At 44.7% G+C, this 19,239-nt stretch overlaps 1 protein-coding gene across 3 annotated transcripts in view; it reads right to left on the bottom strand.

Moving 5' to 3' along the window:
* The window catches only part of AMOTL1 (angiomotin like 1), a 78,423-nt gene that overhangs the window by 23,354 nt on the left and 35,830 nt on the right, over nt 1-19,239 (bottom strand). For all 3 annotated transcript variants that reach the window (XM_032099194.1, XM_032099197.1, XM_032099195.1), the window contains 3 exons: nt 10,485-10,761; nt 6,318-6,462; nt 5,166-5,255 (listed from right to left, as the gene is read on the bottom strand). In XM_032099194.1, the coding sequence (XP_031955085.1) occupies nt 5,166-5,255; nt 6,318-6,462; nt 10,485-10,761 (512 nt within the window). The remainder of the gene's footprint in view (nt 1-5,165; nt 5,256-6,317; nt 6,463-10,484; nt 10,762-19,239) is intronic.

Below are 19,239 nucleotides of genomic sequence, written 5' to 3'. Positions count from 1 at the left end.
CTGGGACCACATGTGCTCTGCTCTGGATTTGAAACCCATGTTTTGCATTACACATGGGGATAACACATAGTAAAACAGGACTTGGGATCTTCATTTTCAGCTTCTATATTGGGAACTTGAAGCCCTCACCCTACACTGTTGCGCTGGGCTTTCTATCCCACCAAAAGAGGACAAATTATAACAAATACACAAAATAATCACCACTAGAAAGCTGGCAAAAAAAATTTTCCTGAACAGTTCTCAACACTTCTCCACATCAGCTTCATCCTGTAAAATCCTGGAGGTATATTTTATAAGTACTTTACTTGCATTAATTTTTATTGAAGAAGGACTTAATCGAACATACCTTAAATTCTCTTCAAGTGCAAGCAAGGTATCCTTAAAGTCTAGAAATACTGTTTTACTACACTACCCTTGCATACACCTTTTTAACTAAAGGACTCCAATTAATAACTATTTCTATGTTCTGGTGGGTAACTGTCACACCCCATTACAGAACAGTTCCCAAAAGGCTTCACTATTGCAGCTCACAGTTGTCATCTCACAGCTTTCTACACACTGCCTCTGACTGTTGTACCTCCACACACTGTGGATGCAACACCTGTACTCTGGCTGGGTAGAAAAAAGGGGATAAAGCAAAGGGGCTGGGGGAGAGGAGCAGAGAAGCACCCTGCTTGCTTGTTCAGCCAGTTTCCGGTTTTCTTTTTCTCTGGAGAGAGACGGAGACTTGAACTTTTGCTTTCCTGGGACTTCATTTTTTTTCCTTTTTCTCTGCTGGACTGTTTTAACATCAGAACACATTGGGAGGACTTTCCACCAAGGCCTTGGCTCTGGAGGTGGGCCCACCACCCTGTCCCAGCTCCAAGGAGGGGGAGAGAGAGAGAGAGAGACAGACTACAGAAGGACTCTGAAATTTTCTCAGGTTTTCTCTGTACAGCAAGAGGTTTCATTATTTGGCATTAGTATCTTTTTTTTCCCCTGTGTATTTGTTAAATAAATCGTTTTTATCTCTTTCACTTTCCTTCAAGGAAAACATTTTTTTCCCAAACCTGATGGGGGAGGAGTGGTTTGTAACCTGCCTTCTCTCAGAGGATATATTTCTAAAGTTGGCCAAACCGGCACAAATTTAGTGGCTTTCAAACCGGCTTTCTGAGTTGTCAGGATGGGCAAGTACACCAAAAGTAGCCATGTCTTGAATCTGCTTTGAAATGGAAACTTGAGACAAAAAGATACACTACATCTATGTCATCTCATGCCTGTAACTCAGATGTGACTCCCACTTTAGCACACATTACATCCAAGTATCAACTTATGTGACCAATTTAATGACCATCTCAATACATCCCAATCTGATTTTTGCCTTGTTCTGATGTTGCAGAGTGGCAACATAGACATATTTAAAAGACAGTCCTTGCTACTACAAAATGACCACTGCTGGCGGAAGAAAATATATCAAATTACAGCAGCTGGAGACTTATTTGGCTGCAGGAGATTTGCTGCAAACAAGAGTGGCTCCCATACCACATCCCTTGCGATACTTCCAACAATTTCTCTTAGCAGGTTTTCATTTCCCAATGGCACTTCACTCACAGCTGTTAATTCCACAGATGCTTTCCAGTGACCATGCGTTTCCTCAGTGAAAACTGAAGGACTTTAGTCTCTCGTCAGTCTTGCAGCTCGTGACATGGCAAGTGTGTGGAGGAGCTCTGCCATCTGCCGTCCCTGGTCACAGGTGTACATCATGGCAGCCACTGCCAGTCACCTTGGACCAGCTGATGTACCAGGATGGGGCACAAGAGTCACCTCTTGTGCTCACCTAGATCAAGTTGTGTCCCAGCCAACTCCAGTGGCCCAACCTTCCTGAACAGCTAAGTACCATGGCTGTGAGGCAGGGGATCAAGAGCAGGATGGGCCCTCATGCTCTGACAGTCTCCCCAGACTGACTGTCAGAAGGAATCTGAAATGAGTTGCCTGCTGGTATCCACTCCATAATAATATGCAAAATAAATGAATCAGTATTTACTCCAAGCAGCCAAACAGGAGAAGGTTTTACACAGCTTTACTAAATTCTCTGCACATTAAATAGGGCCAGGTTGCCAGGCCCAGACATTGAGGTGCTTCCCCCCAGAAGAGCAGCAGAGATACTGTCCATCTGCCCAAGCCTCAGTCAGTCCCCTACAGCTGTGGTTTGATGCTGACAAAGCTGGGCCAAGGGAGGCCTGGAGCAGCAATGCAGATTATTTCCTGATTATTTCCTGTCTGGAAATGGGAATATTTATTTGCCTGGGATATTTGGGACAGAGATACATGCACAAGTTCGTGGCACATGAACTGAACACTTCCACAAAGTGTCCTCTCATAAGGCTCTATCAACACACTGCTAGAACTGTCCATGCATCCCCACTAACAGATGCAGAGCCATATGGATGGGCACAGACCTCAATCTGTCTCAGACACCTGAAAAAACGGTGTTCCCACAGTTCAGAAATCCCCCCCAAAAATTACACAAAATTCTCACACTCCACCAAAACATATTTTTCCCAAGATATGACATTGATGCCCTTGAAACCATCCTCAATGTTCCTGCCTCTCCCTTTCCACAGCATCTCTTAGCCTCCTCCTAAGTATCTCTTCTCTTGCCTGTATGGGTCCATATGCCTTCATCAGTTGCTACTTCATGGCTTTCCTTAAAATAACCCTTTTCCCTGACAAAACATCACATAATTATCTTGAAACTAATCTGGTGTGAGTAATTTCCAGCCCCTGATAGAACAGTAACGTTTCCCTTAGGCACAAATGCCTAGCACTCAATACTTTGAGGCATGTGGCCTGGCTTTGTCTATTATTACTGCAAAGAATAAGATTTTTGTGTCACCTCTGGTCTCCATCTCAGAGCATATGATTGCTCTGCACTGTTGCACTGCTAATGGAGACCTCTGTGAGGAACTGAGAAATGATCCTGGAACATCCTGCCTTGCCATTTTTCTTTTTCAGGGAATTTTTCCTATTACTGGAGTTTTACCATAGAAAAATTGGTGTGCAGTATTACCAACTTCAAGAATCTTATCTTTCTTTCTTCAGCTCATCACCAGAGTGGCTTAAAAATGACAACTTTTAGGAAACTGCTGATGTTGGAGTCTTCTTATATAACTTGTTTATAATGTTTCCAGGCTGTCTTCCACAAACATAGGGACTAGAAATTTGCTTTTGCTTTCCTAATGAAAATCAAGATTTGCATTTACTAATCTGCACTTACTTAATAACCTGCCACTCTTAGGAAAAAACCAAAACATCAGTCTCACAAAAAACTTTTTTCTCTTCTTCTAAAAATGACTATTTCAATCTCAGCGTATATAAGGCAGCTAAAACTCAGTTTCCTTCTTCTCAGTTTTCTGCCTGTGCATCCCATTAAAAGGCACGAGGAAGATACAAACTGTGCTTGCAAAAACCCCCAAGTCAGCAGTGAGGTGCAACCGAACCCCAGTCACAGTCTGCCCCTGTGGAAGACTCCCAAACACACAAACATCAGTGTATAAATGCAGTCAGCAACAGAGGATTTCCAAGCAGAACCTTTTATGGACTCTGAGAGGGGTGTTTTAGGCAGACACCCTGATACTGAGGTCAGTACTGTGCATGTCCCAGCAGCCCAAAGAACACGACTGAAGAGGACCTGCTTTACATGTGCCCATTTTTCTATTCTTGGAAGCACTCTGCATTGCATTAGGAACATTCAGCTCTCTGGCCTAGCCAGGAGACACTCCAAGCATCCAGACCTTCTTACGTGACAGGATCCAAAAAGCTATATTTGTTTGTAAGCTGTGAATTGATTGCAGCAGTACGCTGAGTGCACAGTGCAAAGTTTCACTGCTAGATATTTATCAGTAGAAGCACAGAGCATGTTTATTTTCCATGAACTGGAAAATAACTCAAATTGATTCCATCCTGGGGATTTAACTCCTCCTTGTAGCTAATAGCATACAGGAACACTGCCAGGCTGTCTCTATATGAAGAGAGCAGATCCCAGTCTCCAGTTTCCACTGAGCAGCTTATCCCATTTGAACTCTTCCCAAAGATGACAAGATTTATACAGCAATGCTATTTCCTTAACAGATCATCCTGCTGGATTCACAGCAGTATCTACACCCCTTTATGCCGTTTGCTAATATGGCAAAGCTAACATGTCATGAAAAGATCACTGGATTCTTTTCTGGTTTGTGCACATATGTACCAAATGATCAGCCCTACTGGGCTCCTCGCTGCTGGTGGGAGCCAGGAGAAGGCTCTCCAGCATTTGGAGCAGCTGGTGGACGTTACAGGGCTGGTGGTAAGGCATGTTGAGTAGTACCAAACTCTGCAATGCTAACGGAGGTGGATAATTCTCCACTGCAGTTGCAGCTCATCTTCCAAGGAAATTCTTGGTGTGATAAAACAGAAGGCACTCAGTACACAGCACTGAGCATCAATGGGATTTAAGTTCACAAGATACTGCACAGCTTCCAGGTGGCCAAGCCCTTCTGGAAGCATGCTGAAGATGCTTAGGATACAAAAGAAGCCACACATTGCCACACAGCATCCAGATGCTCACATCAGATGGTCACACATACATCAGTGCATGGCAAGGAAATCAGCAGCACTATGGCCAGTCATTATGGGAGCCGACTATGTATTGGGAATGGATGCTTTCATAGCAATAGAAGTCATAAAATCTTTGTCCCTTCTGTCCTTTGAAAAAAGTGTGGTCCAGTTCTGCTCTTTCTGCAGTTAGTCAAACCATGGCACTGACAACTGGTCAGCAGAGCTTGCTCTGGGTTTTTCCCAGCCAGGGGAAGAATCTGGCTTCTCTAAAAAGCATTCATCCCTAGAGATTATCTCTGCAAGCAACACTTCACAATTTCAGATAAATATTTATCAAAAATAAGCTAAGTTGTGTTACCATTAACTCCCACTGCTTGGTTCTGGTGCTGAGAGAGAAAAAACCTTAAACAATCCAGTCTGCAGCTTAAACAAGAGTATGTGATGAATTAGCTGAGTGAAACCAAGCTACAAGCATGATAACAGTTAAGAGCAAAGTATTCACTTCCACTCCACCATGTAGATATGTGTGCATGTATGTATGCATATATATATCTATCTGCATCTTCCAAACAGATAAGCACAGTACTCACTCTGAGTGGCATAAAGGCCCTCTGTTGCCTTATCCTCGTGCCCATCGAAGTCTCTGCTGGCCAGCTGCCTATTGGCTGTCTCCAGTCGTTCTGCAAAAAACAGGAAATACTTCAAGTATAAATATATGTATATAAAATTGTAGGCCAACCAAGAAAATAAGATGCATGCCAGCAGAGCAGTATAAATAGACTCTCTGAAGGAGGACATTAAAATGGAGGCTGACATACATAAAAGATGAGGCCTTTGACCTCTTCCATGAAGCTGTGTTATTCAGATTCACAGAAACTGGGGGGAAAGCCTCTGCCATTCACAGCTGACATGCCCAGGCAGTCATCTCTCACACTATTCAAAATGCACAAGGCATCTGTAATCTGAATTACCCAGCTTTGCGAGGGGATGGCTGCTTTCCTGCAGTGAAGAGCTGCCCCTGGTACAGCAAGACGTCCTGGGCAAAGGCAGCCCCCAGCCCAGTGACACCACTCCTTGGGGATGTCCTGGGAAAGAAGGCATTTTCTGCAGCCAAGGACAGCTTTCCCTGGGAAGGTCCTGCCTTCAGAAACTCCCCCACTTCAAAAAGACCATGTGACCCACCTTGCACCACTGCAAAACACATAAGTCAGAAGGCACCTCGCTGCATGAGCAGCGAGTACCAAAGTACCCCCCATCAGGAACCCGGATGGGCAATAGTGACCCAACATATCCTCCGTTTCCTTTCTTAAAAGACTACACCCTCAATTTTAAGTGTTTTAAAAAAGAGATACCCTTTGATACTTGCTACTGATCTGTGACGCCACTGACCTTGGAGATTTATGGGTAACACAGCACTGTTCTACATTACAATTTGCCCTTCAGCTCATTACGAATGGACAGGACACTGTGACTGGTGGCCTTGCTGTCATATCCATATTTTCAAGTGCTGAACACAAAGGCACCATCTGGAGCTGATTCTTACACTTTGCCAGAAGGTTTTTTTTGCCACCAGGCGGGTGACAGCAGTTTTGTCTTATGCCAATGACCAGGGTCTTACTTCTCATGAACATGTATCTCAATATTGTGTGAAGCCACTCCTCTAAAGCCTGCTGCTCTGGAGCTTGTAAGTGAAACACCATGTCAACCAGAGGGGAAAAAAACCACAAGCGACTGTAACGTACCACGGAGATCCCTGTTGAAGTCATGAAGCCTCCTGATTTCTCCTTCGAGTTTGTTTCTCATCGCTTTGTCCAGAGACTCCCTCTTAGTGGTGGTCTTGACCAAACCTTCGTAAGCTTCTGAAATCCTCTGAATCTCTATTTCAAACTGAAAGGAGAGAAAGCTCTTGTTAAAGCCCCGCAGGAATGTGTCCCATCCCAGTGTTTGCCCAGCACATTCCAGTAAGACACAAGGGGTCACGGCAATGCTCATGTCCAGTGTCATGCCAGCGACCAATTCTGCAATGACCAATCTCCCTGGCAGAGGATGGCATGAAGCCCCAGCAATGTTGGTGGCTCCTACAGTGGGAACACCTGTAAACACCCTGTGGGGCAGCTTACCACGTTACAACGCCCCATGACACCCCACTGGCAGCTCTCAAAAAAGCTTGTGGTGGGCTAGACTTGATGGAACTGCTTGGTTGCCTTTGGTCTATGACCATGGTGACTGCTTTAATGCCATCCAAGAGGAGAAAAAACAGGAAATGGTGTACTTGTGTGGGCTGTATTCTCTCCTAGAAAGGGTGTAGGAGGCAACATTTATTATTCAACAAGTCCTTGATCCAAAACTTATCTCTGAGCTCTGAATACCACCAGAAATATTTTAGGCTCAGCTCTGGCCTCATGTTGCTTTTAAACTACTGTGATCCACTCCTTTCCATCCTTGACTGAAGACTGCTTTATACAAGAAAAACTCTCCACAACAGACAGAATCAATTGTTTTGGGTTTTCAGTCTTCTTAACTTCATCTCCTTGAAATCTGACAGATTGCAGGCAGGGTATGCAGAGGAATCCCTTAGCGGTGAACCTGCATCTTAAGACCTGAGCCCAAAAGACTGACACAAGAATAGTCCTGGGTAGAGTTTTGCTCAATCCAATCCAACTCTTTTAATCAGAAAATGTCATGTTAAGTAAAATCATTGCTGCAGAGATGATCAACTGACATGGGAATCTGTTCCTGCATGCCCGGCCCTTGTGTGTGGAGAAAGGCTTGATAATGCGCATAAGCTGGAAAACCAAAAGACATATATATATAGCCTCCCACATACCTTTACCTAGCACTTTTTTGGCCTCTTGAGTCATGGGTGGGACAGATTCATGATTTTTAAAGCCAGGGTGCGAACTCACCTCCACTTGCTGTAGAGTTAGGTCCCTCTCAGTAAGCTTCAGGTGTGATCTTCCAGCTGCAGCACTTGCAGAATGAAAGCTCCAGGGACGCTGGAGCTGTCACCCCACTGTCTGTGTAGGAACCTGCAGCTAGGCTGCAGCCTGGACTTGCACTTCCCATGATGCTGGAGCCACTCTGTCAAGATACAGCCCATGGGCAGGCAGCACCTCCAAACCATGCACCAAGGAAAGCCTGGCAGAGCCATGATGGGGAAACCTGATTACCTTCCCCAATTTCTGCTTCCAGCTTGTTCACAAACACAAAAGCTGAAACAAATGGGGAAGTTCAGACTAGACATGACAAAGCGTTTCTTTACTGAGTGGGTGGTCAAACCCTGAAACAGGTTTCCTAGAGAGCTGGTTGATGCCCCAAGCCTGTGAGTGCTTTAGAGGCATTTGAACAATGCCCTTAGCAAGATGCTTTAATTTGGTTCACTCTGAATTGTTCAGGGAGCTGGTAAGCCAGTATCTGCAGGAGAAAATGCCTTCTCCAGAGAGCTCCTACCACAGCAAAGCAGATTTGCCAGCACAGAAGTGGGTTTCCACAGCCTGGCCCAATGCTGCTGGTTACCACAAGGGCTCTGCCTGGCCCTCTGTATGCTGGTATTTCCCAAATCACATCACCACACAGACTGCAGCCCTGGAGGCAAAAACTTCCTGTAGCAAGTGCTCCATCAGCACTGAACAAAATTAAAGGAGAGCAGAAGAACAGCCACAAATTGTGTTGGCGTTTCTCAACAGCTCTGGGATTTCCTTCTCCTTCTTCCATGGAGGACAAAAAACCAATTCAGCCTTTTCTCTGCCCGGTAGCTCCTGGAGCCAACCCACTCCAACAACCCACACATGTGGCATGGGGAAGAGCCAGCCCAGCCTGGCAATTAAACTTCAGCAAGGTAATGCCACACAGAAAAGGGAAAATCATGCAAAAAGCTCAAAATTAAATGCACACAATTCCTCTTCCAACTCTTTTTAGGTAAGAAAACAAGGCAACTCATCAAACAGCACAGGGATTCATCACTACCTTATACCTCTCTACAGAAAAGTCTGTTCACACACAACTGAGAATATGACAACCTTCAGAGCTGTGATCTCTTTGAACAAATGCCCAGAGAGTCCTGCTAGTCAGGCTGATTTTCTCTAACTTCTTCTCCTATTCTGTAATGAATAAAAGTGATGGGAAGGTGGTGCTACCTAGAATAAAATTGTTACCCCCAAACAAGAAGTACTCCTTCCTAACCTTTCCACTTGAAACAAGAGGGAAGAATTTTCACATCTAAAGTACGTAATTTAACTGAATCACATTTTCAGCGGTGATGTTCAGCTGAAACTGTGGGAACAGAGGAAGACCTGCCCTGACCTTGTGTTCAAACACAGCAAAAGCAGCGTGGGAGGGATACCATGTGTTAGAAATTTGGTTTCCTGAAGAAAGAATGCACTTGAGTATGTGTTTCACTGTAATACTCTGCTTACATTCCCCCAAAGTCAATGGGACTCAAGTCCACACTTTATTGACTGAAGTGAGACTTCAGCCCATGCTTGAATACCTTTCTGTTGGTGTCTGATGCAATCGACTTGCAGGGCATCCAAGATAAAGAGAGAGCCATTTCCAACAGTGAAAGAAAACTGGAATATTTATACGGCATTACACTTAAATACCTTTTACTGAACAATGAAGCTCTTGTAAAATTAATAGCTGGAATATTTCTTTTTGCCCACAAAGGCCACAGGGAAGTTAACGTTAAAGTTTTTGCAGACTTCTTCAGGAATAGTTGATGTTGCTGCGAAAATTTTTTAACTAAGTTTAGGAAATGGTGTGAATAAAGTCAACTCATCTTGTTGCAGAGAAGGAGGCAGAAAAGACAGCAGCTACAAAACACCTGGTCTTTTTTCTCATCTGTTTGAACAGATTGTCACAAATTTTTCCCAAAGCTGAGGCTGGGACGTGGTCTTTCAGATCTGCTTCTTCTCATGTGAAGGGTGTCTCCAAGAACACCCTGATCTGCACAGCACAGAAAAAAACTGAACTCCTATATAGACTCCTAAATTCAGAAAGAAAAGACCTGCAGTCTAAGCTCATTTGTGTATAAGTGGTGGGGAGACATCAATGAAACAGTAGTGCAGGGTCCTAAATCAGTTATTTGATCCGAGCCCTTGGGACCCAAAGCCAGCAGATCTGGGGAGCATCTCTGCTTTGCCTTCAGTGAGCCTCAGTTTTAAGCAATTTCTACTTCATTTGATATGACCCTTCATCTTCTCACCCCAGGCAGTGTGCAAGACATCACCCTTCTCCACTGAAAAAACTTGCATGCTTACAAAAAAGAGGATGCAGGATCTCTTATAAAAATGGGTTTTGAGCAAAATCTTTACCAAATGGTTCTTTCAGATAAGGGGGCAGTGCTTTTAGAACCAACATGTTCAAATGGATGTCTAACATCAGTTCTTAGAAACTCAAAGAGCAGTCACTGAAAGCCTCTAAGACAACCCAGTTAATCCATTTCCAAACAATGGACAACCCCACTGGTGGCTGTTACACTTCCAAAGAGTGTGGAGCACCACACGAGCTTATTGTGGTGGACAAGATGTGCTTGGGACAGATGTGGATGTGCTCTTCATATGGTTTTCACCTGCATCTCTAACCCCTGTGCACATGCTGCAGGATCCAGCTGCACCAGGAACATACTGCCCATGGGACACTTCCAGGGAAAGCTCCAGTGAGGCCAACATGGAAGGACGGAAGGGGAAAATATCCAGTTGAGACATATCTGATGGGCTGCCCTGTTTTGCAGGAGCCCACAAGGCACAGGATTACCCTTCTGCAAGACCACCATGGAGAGGCATTGGTTAGAGATGGCCACTGGTGCATCCCCATTGCACACACTGACACAGCTATGAAGACAGCTGCCCAAAGGCACAAGCACCAAGATGGTTACTCTGGCCAGGACCCATCCCAGACTCTACACCTACCTTCTGCAGCTTGTCTGCCTTCTCATAGTAGCCCTCCAGCTCCTGCCGCAGCACGTGGTTCTCCTCGGAGAGCATCTCTACCATCTGCTGCGCCCTCTCCACGATGGCAAAGGCATCGGGCGTCAGCTGCTGGCCTGGCAGCGTTGGGGTCTGGGCAGCCGCAGGGGCCGGCAGCGGGGGCAAGGAGCCTGGGAGCAGAGGGCCAGCGGTGGCCTGCGAGGACATGGGGCTGTGCTGCTGGGCCGGCGGCGGCGCGAAGGGCGGCTGGCATTGTCGGCTGTGGGAAAGCACACATAGGGGAAGTGTTAGAGCCACACACCCTTGAAATGCTCACGGGAGCTTTCACCTAATGACTGCATGGTTTATTAATAGTGCTATAACTGGACAGTCACGACTCCTAAATACCAACAATCACAGCAGAGACTGGGTAAATTGTCTCCTTGCCTGCCCTTGACAGTGACGTACACATCTGGCATGAACGGATAAAGGAAGCACTGACTCAAAACCAGCATTTTTGTCTAGGTGTGCAGCTAATACTTCAGCAGCAGCCAGCCTCTCCCTGCCTCCCCTTCCCACAAATGCCACAACTGAGAAGCATAAGCTGGCAGGCTTGAAGAAAACACAAGGGATGCATTACTCACCCTTCAAACACCGCTCCCTGCCCAGAGCAAGACCAGCGGATCAGCCGAGCTGGGAGGCGAGAGGAAGTGATGTGAGCAAAGCAGCATCCCTGAGTGGCTTTAGCAAGTGGAAGAGGGAAGGGCTGCTGCGGAACTGCTGGAGGCACAGCCCTGTTCAATCACGGTGAGCCATGAAAGCCATCTTCCAGTGGGAGACCTCATTGTGTCACTCCCCGATTAAGGGCATCCATCACCCACCAGACTCATATCAGGGAAGAATAAGAAGTGAGCTCCTGAGCTAGACTTGCTGTCAGCAGGCAGTTCTTTAATACACCTGAATCATAATTTGCAATGGCTGGAAGATAATCCAGGAGGATGCCTCAGCAGTGAGGGTAACCCTGCAGCTGGCAGCCAGGTGGGATCAGAGTCCCTCGCTCGACCTATCTCCATCCCTCCATCCACTGCACAGGCAGCCTCGAAGCCTCAGCCAGGGGAAGCAGCCCCATGCAAAATCTCACTGTGCACAGGCTGAGCCACTCCTCGGCCCTGATGCCAAAGCTCTGGAATTTCTACACTGATCTTGTTTAAGAGACTCAACCCAGACCATGTGGTACCACAGTGTCAGGGCCCAGTTTGGCTGGAAAATAAGCTGGCTGCCGGACTCCACCTGAAGTCTGCAATCAAGCACCTTCTGGAATTTGTATTTTAACTTAACCACAAGCTATTAGGCTTGCTGTTGATATCATTACCTTTATTTCTATACCCTACACAAGGCACAAGACACAATGAACAGACCTATTTAATCCACTGGGCCTCAAAGATCCATGAATGCTATTTCTTAGACAGACAATTTTGTGCTATATAAAGGCACAGTAATTGTAGTTATTGTTGTCTTCAGCACCTACACAGCTTCTCAAAACAGGGTTTTCAAAAGCCCTGAGTATTGGCCTAATTCTACTGACAATAACCCATCACTTCTTTCAACTGCTGCAGAACAAAGCTCAAAAGTGAAGGCAATTTTAAAATCCTGCCCTAGAAAATGAACAGCACTGCTCTAACAAACTTGTCTCCGCCAAGCCACACGACAGCAAAGCAAGCCAGCAGTTCAGCCTTAATCTTCTGTTCAAACTAGAGTGAAAGCAAATAGGGCTCTGCAGGCCCCCAGACACAGCAAACACACAGTCCCACACTCCCGTCCCAGCTTTGCCCAGTGCATCCACTCTGGCACAGAAAGGTACTGAAATGGAGGAAACACCAAACACAAGCACATTGCTAACCTGGCCAGAAGTACAGAGCAGTGCCCCTGGGAAGAAGATCCCAGCAGAGCTTCATGCAGCCAGCACTGAGGAAAGCTGCGCTGAGCTCAGTCTGGTCTTGAGATGGCTTTTACCTGTCTAGCATAGACATGCTCTAAGGCTGTGTCTCTCCTTAGAGATGTAATGTAAATTAAACATCCATGGAGGCAGCTCAGGAGCACAGGAGAGGGGTCATTCCCCCTGGGCAGATCCCAGGGCCAGAAGGGTTTGCTCTCAGTCCCAGGCATGTTAGTTCTCTGGCAGAGGTGCAGGCTAATAACTAAGGTGCTAAATGTCAACTAAAAGAGGATAAAACTTTCCAAAAGACAAGAAGTCATGGAGGTGCTGTATGACACTTCACAACAAAACACATAGGAATTCACAGAATCACAGAATGGCTTGGGTTGGAAGTGACCTTCAAAAACCATCTAGTCCAGCCACCCTGCCACAGGTTTGAACACTTTCCACTAGATGAACACTGTCCACAACCTGGCCTTGAACTTCCCACGATGGAGCATCCAGAACTTCTCTGGGCAACCTGTTCCAGTGCCTCACCACCCTCAGCATAAAAAATTTCTTCCTTCCCCCTTTCCTTCTGGTGCTCCAGTGTGCAAACCTGGCAGGGGACCTGATCCCCATTGTGGGACTTGAATATTCTTTTGCTCAAAAATCTGAACAGTAAGTAATATCATGAGTGAGGGATGTCACTCACAGCAAAAGATGCTGCACAAGTGAACACGAACTCAGACAACTCAGACCTCAACGCTGCTGACAGCCAGTCTGTGCTCACATGTTTTACCTCAGCAATGAATTCAGATAAGTGTGAGCTTGTTTGTCTTTACCAAAAGAAAAGGCACAGCTGGTTTTATGCAAGTAAAAGCCCAGCTGTCTGGATACAGTTACAGCCCTACAAAGACACTCAGTAGAAAGTAGAAGACTTGGAAGACTTGATGCAGGTACAGATTTTTTCACTTCTTTAAGGGAATAGCATAGAGCAATAGAATTAAATTGATCTCTGAATCTAAACCAGTGGAGATACAGCAATCTTTCTTTTTCATTATGAAGCACAGCAATCTTTGTCCATAGATTCACCCTTTAGACCCTCGCATGAACTTTTGACACTGTACTTCTGGAAAATCTTACCCTTTCATCAAACCTTTCTTGTCACTTTAGTCTGTCTATCTTTACATACAGAGGAAGGAAAGATCACAGAAATCTCTATTTTATGGAACTGCAAATGACTTCTTGAGCTCCGAAAGATTTACACCCTATAGCAGCAGCCCGCCACCAGAGTCTCAGTAGCCATGGCTACAGGAGAGATTCTCCAGCTTTTTTCCAGCTTGGAAACTGAACAGGTACAATTGACTTTATACTTCTGGATACACAGCTGTTCAACCAAATTAACGTTTCTGACTTGCTTTTTACTTGTTTAATCTGTCCCAATTTAGTTCTGACTTAGCCAACTGCAAAATCTCTGAGTATATATTGAATAAAATAAACACAGCAATTCATATTAACAAATCAACATTTGCAAAAATAGGAATATTATAACATCAGCTTAGTTCCTATGCAAATTCTCATATAAAGCTCCAAAGAAACGCAGCAAGTGGGATTATCCTGAGATCCTTTGGGCTTAGTAAAGAATGACATTCTCACAATGCTTCTACTGTATTTTAAATGTTGATCTTGCTCTGCATTAGAGCAGGTTAAAATCTTTCAGCCAAACACATTCTCGTTGAAAATCATCCTTCTTAAAAGCATGCGACTGTGGAACATTATGAGTTTTGGCTGTCTCTGCAACATTTCAGCTGCATTTCTATTAAAAGCATATTTTTTGTTAACATTATTGTAGAAGAAGTGCCCCCATAAGCTTCTGCAATGTATTCTAAAGAAGGAAAAAAAGAAAAAAAATTAAGGAGCACCAGCAGGCAGTAAGGCATTCAAGGGCTACTGTGTTGGGGTCACCAAGCACTCTCTTTCTTTTCACAAATGTATAGCTTGTAATACATATATAATAGCTTACTACCTATAGCTTGTAATACAGTGTCTTCAGCAAAATACTTGACCACAGACCTCACTTTCATAAGAAGTCCCTCAAGATTTTGGGGCTGCCCAAGCCCCCAAATTTAGGCATGGTCTTAATACTCCTCTTCTACTGGCCCACCTGGGAGCAAGAATTACCAAGACAGAGGAATTTGGGGACAATTTGTAGCTTTATGTAGGAATAAGAAACCTGGAAAGGAAAATTAATTATAAAGTCCACTTGCTGTTGATGACCAGGAAATCATAAATACAGAAGAGCTGTTGTTGGATAAAGCAGCGCAACATTAGTAATAAAATGAAAATGCTTGTAAATGTTCTGGAAAGGAAATTCCACCTCTGGCTTGCTACAGGTACAGTGAAGCTCTCCTCTGTCTAGAGATGGAAAGGGGCCGGTGGAGCAAGGACTTTGTTTCCAACACACCATGGCATTTACATTCATAATTAAAATGCCCTCCTCTAACCTATTTAGCTCATCTTTCTCTGAATGCTTTGCCTTCCTTGGCCTCTAGGGCAGACTGGCCTATTTCATCTTTCAAAGACTCTCCCAAGGAACTTTATCTCACAACTTCATGCATCTACTGTGGATGCTCTGGCTGAGTCAGTGATGACAATAAGGCATTTCTGGGGTGCAGTTCTTTGAAGTTGCCTTAGGCTTTTACCTTACAATGAGAGTAAAAAAGTGTGTGAAATGCGCTTATTCCTGCCCATTTACTGGGTGCCTTCGGTCTGGCTACTAACCTCAGACCCAGGTGTCTACCTGATCTCATTATGATTTCTGCAGTCACGAAGCAGACTTCAAACACTTCTGTCTCATTGTGAATAACATGGAGGAAACAGTATTATAACCACGCAGGAAAAAAACAGGATCCTGGCAAAGTCAGCAAGCCCGGTCTGATGGTCATGATTCAAGGAAACACAACTATAGATCCACCACTAAATGGTGCTACAGAAAGAAATGGGAGAACATTTGCCATAGCCCAGACAGGGCCCTCATGGTATTCTCTGTCTTATGGAATCAGCAATAGCAGCAGCACCTTGTAAACACAAGTATTTGTTTCAAAAAGCATTTTGCAGACTTGGACTCACATCTCTTGAATTCACTGTTTTGTTGGTGACATTTGTTAGCTCTGGAAAGACTTGGCCCAGCTTCTTTGGCACAATTACATAAAGATTTTGCAGGTCAAAATTATGATCTAAAAAGATATATGCTGTATCAAACTTATCCTCGGTAGTTAAGAGAGGGACAGGATATTGTATTTCCTCTCAGAGATCCACACTCAGAACAGGCTCTCAGCATAAGGAAAAGGTGCCTTCCTCAACCTCTGCACTTCCAGAAGAACCAGCTGGGATAGTAATAGAGAAGGATAAGGAGAAATGACATGGGCATCACCCAAGCCACAGAAACAGCTTCATTTCCCTTTCATTTATTTTAATGTAAGGCATATTAGACCAGAAGGAAAAGGATACAGAGCAAAGCTCCTCCGCAGGGCTGCCAGCATCCACGTAAGATGGAAGTGCAGCCTCCAACCCACGCTCATGTTTGGGCTATCCTTGCCGAGAAATGCCAGGTCAAGTCAGTTTGGGTGTAACATCCTTCAGCTCACCCACACTGCCAGCAAACCTGCCTGCCTGGGCTGTCTCAGAAAACAAGCTCCTTGTGTCCTGTCAGCAGCCACAGACGTGGTTGAATCAGTAAATACCAACAGGTTGTCTGAAAACAGCAGTAATATGTGTGGGGGGAATAAATACACAAATAACTGGAGAAGCAGCAGACTATTCCAGCAGTTAATTACAGACTTCTACATCCTGGCAGGGTGGAATTTTATGAGGCACATAAAAAATGGGATGTATTTAAAAACAGCCCAGATTTATTCTTTTCATTGATTCTGCATGCTGTCTTTCAAAATGCATGGATTAAATCAGAATGAAAAGGTGCCTGCATGATTGTCTTATGCATGTACCACAAATTAATTCCCCTCAGTAAGCAGCCGAGTTTCCAGTTCAAGGCTTCATTTGCATTATACACGCTTTTTATTAATAGTGAAGAGAAAGAAATCATTCTGAATAAAAGACACCAGGATCTGACAAGGGCCACTGGGATCAATGAAGAGGATTCATTGCACCGAGTGATCTGGATCACTGCTTAAGCAGGACATGGAGAAACAATACAGACTTGAGCTGGTCCAAGTTCATCCATCCAGGAATAAATACAGCAAGCTAGAGTAAAAGGGTGGAAAATACTATCCTGGGCTGTGACAACCCTCACATGCCTGACCGGGTAACAAGCTGTATGGGGAGATCCCAGGGTGCCAACTGCAAGTGTTAATGAGCTATGTAAACAAGGAACACTGAGTCAAATCAGAGGTGTTACTACACCTGATAAGCCTCTGGTCCAGCTGGTACTGAAGCAGTGTTCAGGTTAGCTTTCCACAGTGAGAAAAACGGATTTTGACAACAGTGAAATAAGTACAGGGCTCCAGGCTCCATCTGTTAAATATATTAAAGGACTGATAGCACAGGGCTCCTCACTGTATCTGACAAAGACTTTGCAAAATCCCTGGTAACTAGAAAATACAGCCTGAAACTAAGATGGAGATCTATGCCAGAGATGGCAATTAGCTAGTGGAACAAGGCTGTAAAGGCAGTGATGGATTCTCCAGATGGAGACTGTTATAATCTCCAGGACTGAATGTTTCACAAACTGGAATTAATTCATGGCATTGTGCAAAAAAGTAAATTAGATTAGTTCCCAGCCCTTTTGCCTAACAAGCTGTGACTTTCTGAACCTGCACCTAAGGAAAGTTAGCAAAGACACCATTCAGGAATAGCTGCACATCTAGGAAAGGAAACGTTTTCTAAAGATTATTATACTTGGCCAACTTAAAGCATTCAGAAGTCGTGAGTCAGGGCCCCAAGCATCAAGCAACTGGCTTAAAAATACTGATATTTTAAAAGGAAAAAATACTGGTTCATTTTTATTTGCCTTCTGGTTGTTTTGTCCTTTAAGCTTCAAGGTTCAAGCTCTGCTCTGCAGTTGTGATGTCCATAAAACAGAAGTCACTAAGTCTAATTTGTAGAAATACTGAGACTACCACAACATCATATGACTCTAGGAGTTCTTCAGTACAACACCGATTATCATGAAATTTACAATAAATTTCAATATTTCACCCTGATGATTATAAAGGCAATGCTTCCTTTAAAACCAGTCATGTGCAAAAGAAAAAGTTAAACCAAAAAAGGAAGTTAAGCAGCAGCTACAGTTATTCCATTATCCTTCAACAGCTCCCTGCCAGCATTGGTCCATTTCCAGCCACATCTCCCTTGTCAAAGAAGGGGGGGAAGTGGGGGATCAATGACCCTAGAGGTCTTTTCCATTCCTTGTATCTGTTAATGCTTTTCCTGTATTGATGCACTCTGTGTTTCTCCTCTTTTCTGGAACATGGAAGCCTTTTGCGTGGTCCCTATCCAGAGGATGCCAGGATGGATGGGCTGGGGAACTGATATGACCAAGACAGAGGGAAGGAGATGCTGGGGTATATGAGATTCCCATCTGACTATAAGCAAAGTTCTGTTTCCATCAGCTTCTTTCCCAGACCCTCCTGATGAGATGAAAGCTGAAATTCCTCACCTCGCTTGCTCCTCTAACAGAAAAACCAGCCTCTCCAAACCCTACCCCTACTGTTAACCTTATGAAACCAGGTAGTCCCTTATCTCAACCTCTTCTATCAAGGTCCTCCATCCCAGCCAGCATGCAGTGAGCCTCCCCAGAGCCCAGGTAAGGAGAGAAGCATTGATCAAGTGCAGAGCCACAGGAAGGTTTGTGTTTGGGAGCACCCCAGGAGTGTAACACAGCCCCCGCCGCCTCCTCCAGCAGTGCTTTGGGACTGCTGCCCAGACAAATCCTCTAGTAAAGACAGGGCTCATATCCCTGAGCAGGTAAACTGCCTTTATCCTCTTCAAAGACAGGAATATTTGGTGCAGAGACTACTTTGTGAAATTGCATTTTAACCATCCCAGATGTGGGCAAGCCCATCCTGTCATGCAGCCCAAGATGCATGCAAGGATGCACTGGAGCACAGCTGCTGCAGATAGAGAAATGACAAGTGATGAATAAACACACAGGGACTACAGTCACCTCCTAAATGCTTTTGTCAACCGAATCTCCCTGGGTGACAGAGCCATACAGGGATCCTGCAGACCATGGGACCAGTTATAAACTGGGATAAGCACAGGAGAATAAACTAAGTGAGTTTATTTCCTGGTTCTTAGTGACACCAGTTCATAATAATTGAGAACAAGCCCAGGTAATGCCAGCAATGAATATTTCAGTGCACCCAAGGAAAGTGAAAGGTTGACATTCCTGTGTTAAAAAATATAGAGAAGCCTGAGATGAGGATGAAGACCATCGCTTTGCTGAGACCCAGAGGCTCACTCTCTGACATCTGAGCACAGCCAAATGTTCCCCCATTCACTGAAAGGAAACCTCCCCAAAATCCAGGCACCACGTAAAGGGAGCCAAGAAGGACCCGAAAATAACAATCTGCACATCAGGACCCAGAACTGCCTTAAATAAAGCACAAGAGACACCATACACCTTAGAGCAAACTTAGCTTTGGTGAAACAACCCCCGGCCATGCCAACCTCCTAACCTACACCTCTATAAGCTTCCTGGCATAGCCAGCAGGGATATATGCAGACTGAGAAGTATTAAGGCCCTTGATGAGTTGCAAGAAAGATACCACTGAAGATTTTTTTAGTGAGTGTGCAAACCATAGCAGCTCTGCTCTGTCACAC

This window comes from Corvus moneduloides, chromosome 2, assembly GCF_009650955.1.
Source record: "Corvus moneduloides isolate bCorMon1 chromosome 2, bCorMon1.pri, whole genome shotgun sequence".
NCBI lineage: Eukaryota > Metazoa > Chordata > Aves > Passeriformes > Corvidae > Corvus > Corvus moneduloides.
The sequence above is the reverse complement of the archived record's forward strand: the minus strand, read 5'-3'. Positions and strand labels throughout refer to the sequence as shown.